Genomic DNA, 7147 nt, shown 5'->3' with positions numbered 1-7147 from the left:
ATTCTCCCCATACTTGTACCCAAAACCAGAACCGGTTCCGCCATTACCCGGTAAATACCCGACTATACCCAAACCAGTTCCCATCCGACCCAGTTTTGATTTTTGTTGACCATACCCGAACCCGGTTCAGGTTCCTAAAAATACCCGTTTGTGCATCTCTAACCATGATATTAATATTAATTTTGTAGTTAAATATTAATCTTTTTAAGAGCTCCTCCACGCTTAATTCCAGCTCATTAAAATAAACAAGCCGTGTTTGCTCCTTTGATTTTGAACTCGAGCCCGAACTAAAGCTGGCTTAACTCGACTCGGTCACTATAGTTCACAACCCATGATCAATATAATATAAGATTTACTTTTAAGATATTATATAGTTGATTTTATTTTATTTACTATGAAAAAGAGTTAATGTAGTATTTGTAATTTTGTAAAAGATAAATATAAAAATCTGAAAGGTGAATTTTGAATTATTACAAAGATACATATAACACTACAATAGAGTTTTTAAAAAAGTGATTAAAATGTAACATACAGAACATTACCTACATGGCAAACAACGAACGGCTAAGCCTTAGCCGTCAAACACGGATAAAAGCTCGTCCCACAAGCGACCCACTGTCGTTTTCGACTATGTGGAAACACACAGTTCGGAACTTTAGACCATTCTTTCTTTAAAACATCATAAGTAACCAAGCGGTTCATCATTTTAGACCGAAGCGATAACATAAGCAACCCTCGGTTACCCAAACACGACATTTTAATGTGCTTACCGTAAAACTCTAAGCACCATACATTTGGCATTCTGTCAACCTCCTTCCACAACAGACTCATTTTCTGCAACTCCCATATGCAGACACATGTGGCGGCGTTCTTACTCACCAACCCGACCAACAATATCCTGCCGCCACACTCCGCCAGCGCGTGATCGCTGAGGTGGACAGGGGCCGGAACCGTAAACTGCTTCCAAATTCCCGTTTCCATGTTATACGATACAATCCCATCTGGATCGTACCGCAGAAAATACATACACCCGTCTACGGTCACAGGCTGCGACTTAAAGTTTAACGACAGTGGCAGTTTGATACACGCCGGCATGCCACCTGGACACGTCCACTTGTCGGTACTAGAATCGTAAACCTCGTACTCACCGTCAGACCGGACCCACATGATCTGGTACCCCAGTTTACCGGATTTGTGATTTACAGTCATCCCGACAACCACCCTTGACCAAACTTTGACCGATCGAGCCTGTAACTCACGGCACGATTGGGTTAACGGGTTACAGACATAGAAGCTTTTATGACCGATTTCTAGAAAACATATTAACCCTCCAGCAGAAGCCACGGGTAATATTATCAGCTTTGTGGGGACTGCAGGGGCTGTCGGGTGGTGCCATTTTCGTGAGACCGGGTCGTACATGGCACCCGTGTTGACATTTTCATGGGTACGCGTGTAGAACCATGGCTGAGTTTGAGCCACTTGACCACATTCAATTGAAAAGCTGTTGGAAGTTAATAACGAGTTCCAGTTCTGGCAAACTGATCTGAACCGGAAGAAGGTATCAACCGGGAGTCGAGCGATTACGGCTTCATATAAGTCTTCTGGGAATCTTTTCCAGATTTCTGGTTCCATGGTTTCAGTTGGGTTAGAGGTTTCGGGTAGTTTCTCTCGAGATCGATCCTTTCGGGCCCGTTTCGAAGGTGGGCCTTTCCCCGGCTCTAGCATTTTAAACTTTCCCGCCTGCATTACGAGATTATAGTATTCATCTTCTGATGGTTTATCTTCAAGGTTTAAGAGACACCATCTGCAAAGAAAATAAACTTAATATGAGTAATTTAAAAATCGTGTAACCTGTTAAAACAACTTAAATGGATACATTAACCCATCACAACTGGCTGCCATAATAAAAAGTATAGCAGGCGAACATTTTGATACCCCTTTTTTTATTCTAAAATGATTAATTTCAACTCGAGCCCGTTTTAGTCAGAACCTGTTTTAACCCGAATCAACTTGATACTTTTTAGATATTTTACCCATTTTGGCCCTAGCCCATATAACCCGGCACCTGTTTTGACCCGTTACCTGGTACAGCACGCCCCGATTCGTTCCCCTGGTTAGTTATTTTATAAAAAAGATATTTTGCTACACTTGAGGATATAGGGTATGTAGGATCACGGAACTCATCATACTTGATAATAATGTGATTATACAAATTTAACAAACCTATAAATCTTGAGTGCATGACTACTTCTAAGGGTCACAATGGAAAATATTTTGATATAAAAAGCATGAGGCATGATAAGATACTTTTAAACAACTACAAATCTTTCAACTGATGTAACAGGAGTTATTAGAGATAACTACAAATAGTTTTAACTTTGTATATGTGGATTTTGTTATCTAGGAAATAGTACTAGAGGCCCGAAAGCAATTTTTTAAATTTATCATATATAAGCTATAGGAAAGGAAACAGAGATGAAACTAAAGCTCACAGCAATATAAATTACAGTAATGAAAAGTTAAAGGATTGAATGGTCACTACATGAAATCACCGGCATCCCTTTTATGAGTACTAAAAGAACGGTGTACACACAGTTCAATACGATCCTAAATGTGACATTCCTGCCCAAAAGTGATGTTCTTTATGACCCTAACTGTTTTGGAATTAAAGCTGCATATGTTGTACATTTGTTAATTCACATTTTTATTTGTATTTTCATCCCATTTTAGATAAACCAGTGAATGCGAGTGTATATTGTTTGCAAATATAATAGGGTTACATAGACCTGTTACATAGACCAGGTAATTACACATAAATACCCTCTAGTTTAAAACCACATAACTAGTCTCATAGTGCTCTTAAGTAGATCCCCTGTTAAACATATACTGAAATAATACCATAATAGTTCGATTAAAATTCTTTCATGATGCCTGCTATAAAGAAAATTTAGCTCTCTTGTCAGCAAACCAAAGTGTTTTTTGTTGAAAAAGAGTAAAAGTTTAAGACCAATAGACAGAAACTACTATCAATTTACATATGGCTTAGCAGGGACACGCCTAATCTGATACTTTAGTTTAGGTGTCCTTTCCCTGATTTTAAGTGTTTAGATCTTCCATCATATGTTTATCAAATATCAACCTTAATGGATTTATCTGTGTGATTTGTTATCTGTTATGTTTTAAGGTAGAATTTTAAGTGTTTGATTGCTGTTTACAGACAATTTGTAGATAACCAAAAACTTGCATTTGCCTAAACATAAAAAGTGTCTTGAGTTGTGATAGGAATCATGCTATAGTTAGCCTCTAAGTGTCATTTGTCTATTCTAGAAGGGTATTAAGTGTAATTTCGTTTCTATAAATAGGTTAATAACTTCTTAGGAGGCAGGGATTAATTTTGTCAATGATAGGGTTTGATATATGTTGAGTGTGATAGATTGGTTTTAGGGAAGACAATAGGAACAAAATACACAAACGACGATTGTATTAGTGAAACGAGTTACAAAGATATTCCAGGGCTATGCCCTCTCTCCATCATCGGAGCCCTAACAAACTTAACAAAATTAATCCCTGCCTCCTAAGAAGTTATTAACCTATTTATAGAAACGAAATTACACTTAATACCCTTCTAGAATAGACAAATTACACTTAGAGGCTAACTATAGCATGATTCCTATCAAGTTGTCACTACTGAAATGAAGTAGACAGACGTTTGAGGTAGAAACAAAAACCAATAATGCAGTCTCAAGAGATGTGTTCAAACTTCATAAAATCCTTAATGAAAAGATGAACTGGTTTGAGCGATCACAAATGTAATAAGGACAAAAGTTGTAGGTAAACTTTTCAAGCATTGAAGATTTGATGATGGTATAATTTTATGATTGAGGAGGAAGATAAACTCGAATGGATGAAAGATTTACTTAAAGATAGAGTCATAGAGCGCAGTATTTAATGTTGTGCAGTTGTTAGAACTTTTTTATTCTGTTCATGCTCCATAACTATTACTCCTGATTTATTATCTTGTTCAATGATGTATGAGTAACAAGTAACGTGTTTTTGGAATTGTTTTGTTTATGTACATGTATATGTGTTTTAGTTTTGATGTTCATTTGTCTAATCGTATGTTTTTAGCTTTGATGTTCATTTGTCTAGTCACAAATGTTGTATTGCAAAAGAACATGCTAACACAGTTCTCTTAGGATATATGTACTTTGATCATTTTATTTTGTTTATAAGGTTGAACTGTTAATTCCATTCAAATATATAAACCAAGCATTCTAATGAAATATAGATCATTCCATTCCCTCTCTATTCCATTCCTTCCTCTCTCCATTCCATTCCATCATACCAAACAAACAATAATTAAATACTTAAAAATTCTCAGTTTACTGAAGGCCCCTAAACCTGATTACAACAATAATTCGATCACAATAGCACATGTTACTATGAATTAGAAAAAAATCATAACAAAATCACTCACAGGCACAAACAGGACTACGATTAACAACGTATTCAAATAATATCAACAATTCGAGTAATAAACGAACACTATCCACACAATAATCAAATTCGGCTTAAAAACACAACAGATAACAATCAATTACATCTCAAATTATACGCATATGTAAAGTATAACAATCGATCTACACAGCTAGGTAAACAAATTCTACCTTAAAACACAACAGATAGCAATCAATTACACCTTAAAAATTATGCGCATATGTGAAGTATAACAGTAAAAAAATTCAACCTAAAAACAAGACTAGATAACAAACAATATGTGAATTATAACAATTTCAGCCTAAAAGCACAATAGATACAATCAATTATACGCGTATGTAAAGTATAACAATCAATTGCATCTCAAATTACACACATGTGATATGTGAACTATAACAATCAATCACACCTCAAATTACTCGCACATGTGAACTAAAACAATAAATTACACCTCAAATTATATGCATATGTGAAGTATAACAATAAATTACACCTCAAATTATACGCATATGTGAACTATAACGATAAATTACATCTTAAATTATACACATATGTGAACTATAACAATCAGTAAACAGATTCAACCAAAATATACAACAAATTACAATCAATTACACCTCAATTTATCCGCATATGTGAACTATCACAATCAATTACACCTCAAATTATAAGCATATGTGAAGTATAACAATCAGTAAACAAATTCAACCTAAAACCACAACAAATAACAATCAATTACACCTAAATTATACACATATGTAAACTATAACAGTCAATTAAACCTCAAATCAGACGCATATGTGAAGTATAACAATCAATAAGCAAATTCAACCTGAAAACACAACAAAAAACAATCAGTTACACCTCAAAATTATACGCATATGTAAAGTATAACAATCAATTACACCTCAAATCAGACGCATATGTGAAGTATAACAATCAATAAACAAATTCAACCTAAAAACAATCAATTACACCTCAACTTATACGCATATTATGAAGTATAACAATCTGTCAATAAATTCAACCTAAAAACAATCAATCACACCTCAAACTATACGCATATGTGAAGTATAACAATCAATTACATCTCAAATTACACACATACGTGAACTATAACAATCAATTACACTTCTAATTGCACACATGTGTGAAGTATAACAATCAATTACACCTCAAATTAATCACATAAGTGAACTATAACAATCAATGAACAAATTCAACCTAAAAACACAACACATAACAATCAATTACACCTCAAACTATACGCATGCGTAAACTATAACAATCAATAAACAAATTCAACCTAAAAACACAACAAATAACAATCAATTACACCTCAAATTATACGCATATGTAAACTATAACAATCGATCTAAATAGCTAGGGCACAAACCGAATCACCTGTCACGGCGAGGTTGCAGCGGCGGCGGCGGTTGAATCACCGGCGGCGAAGGAGGAATATGAGTGCCGTAGAGGTCAATAAGCTCCTGAACTTGACCGATGAGTTGCCTCAACATATGGCCAGCTGAGCCCTAACATTTACATATTAATAATATTAATAATAATAATTAGCTGCTTCTTCTTCATCATAATCATCATGAATCATCTATCCGCCATCATCATCATTATAATACACTGGCTCCACACACACACACACACTTTCTCTCTCTAGAACACACACACTTTCTTCTCTCTTTCTATATCTATATGTTGTATCTATCTCTGTGTGTGTGGGTTTTGTTTTTTCTGTTTTTGTTTGGAGAAGAGGGGAAAATGAAGTTTGCTTAATTTTTATTTACTTTTTCTTTAACCACCAACCATGCTTTTTGGAATTGATGAGCAAATTTGATACCGGTATTGATTGGTAACGGACAACGATATTGGTGTCGTTGGTACTGAATCGATACCAAAGTTTTGAGTTTCGGTATCGGTACCGGTACCGGTACCGGCATCAGTATTTCCTGATTTTCGAGACCGGGATTTTTGGTACCGGGACCGGTCGGTAACTGATCTCACCCCAACTTTGGGATAAGCCAATGACAAAAGTCAGGAACGTAAACAAACCGACCTGTTTTGAGAGAGACTCGGAATTAGAAAAAACTCGATCGAGCCGAGATTAAACGAGCCAAACTCGAGCCTAAAACCAAGCGCGTTTAATAAATCAACTTGAACCCGACCTTCATTTATGAAACTCGAGCCGGCTTGTAAGCCTAAACGAAAATATGTCATCTATATAGTTTTTATAATATATATATACCATAATTGTTAATTAATATGTTATGAAAAATAACCAACTGATGTATTATGTGTTATAGAAAATTATTATAACTGAAACAAAATTAATTGTAAGTATATAAAAACTAATTAATAAATAGTAAATAAGTCGAGTTTGAGCTTCAAAACGAGCCAATCTCGAGCTAGAGCTCTGTGTATATTAACGAGTCGAACTCAAGCCTAGTCAACCTCGGGCATGGCTTGGCTTGGCTCGGCTTGTTTGCCCCCTAGAAAATGGCAACGCTCTTACACGAGTGATCACAAACAAAGTTGGGTAGTTTAAGTCCGCCATCACCTGTTTCGGGAAAAACCAGTCGCTTAAAGGCACACTACAATAATATTCGGTAGAAATCGAATTTAACTTAAGACTTTG

The 7147-nt window shown here is 35.4% G+C and overlaps 1 protein-coding gene across 1 annotated transcript; it reads right to left on the bottom strand.

Annotated features, from left to right (window-relative positions):
* Window positions 1-395: 395 nt before the first annotated feature.
* On the bottom strand, window positions 396-6272 carry LOC143603856 (F-box only protein 6-like). The gene is made up of 2 exons (XM_077080531.1): window positions 5902-6272; window positions 396-1804 (listed from the first exon to the last, which is right to left on the bottom strand). The coding sequence occupies exons 1-2, from the start codon at window positions 6015-6017 to the stop codon at window positions 565-567; spliced, it is 1356 nt and encodes a 451-aa protein (XP_076936646.1). The 5' UTR covers window positions 6018-6272; the 3' UTR covers window positions 396-564.
* Between the last annotated feature and the right edge of the window lie 875 nt (window positions 6273-7147).

Source organism: Bidens hawaiensis, unplaced genomic scaffold (assembly GCF_021521415.1).
Source record: "Bidens hawaiensis isolate Kalapana, Puna unplaced genomic scaffold, B.hawaiensis_p1.1 tig00063219_1, whole genome shotgun sequence".
Lineage (NCBI taxonomy): Eukaryota > Viridiplantae > Streptophyta > Magnoliopsida > Asterales > Asteraceae > Bidens > Bidens hawaiensis.
Note: the sequence above shows the minus strand (reverse complement) of the source record. Positions and strands in the feature narration are given on the sequence as shown.

Coding starts and splice junctions, on each gene's coding strand:
- LOC143603856 (XM_077080531.1), bottom strand. CDS start 6,017: ATGTTGAGGCAACTCATCGGTCAAGTTCAGGAGCTTATTGACCTCTAC. Junction 1,805..5,901: donor CTGCAACCTCGCCGTGACAG/GTGATTCGGTTT, acceptor TTTTCTTTGCAG/ATGGTGTCTCTTAAACCTTG.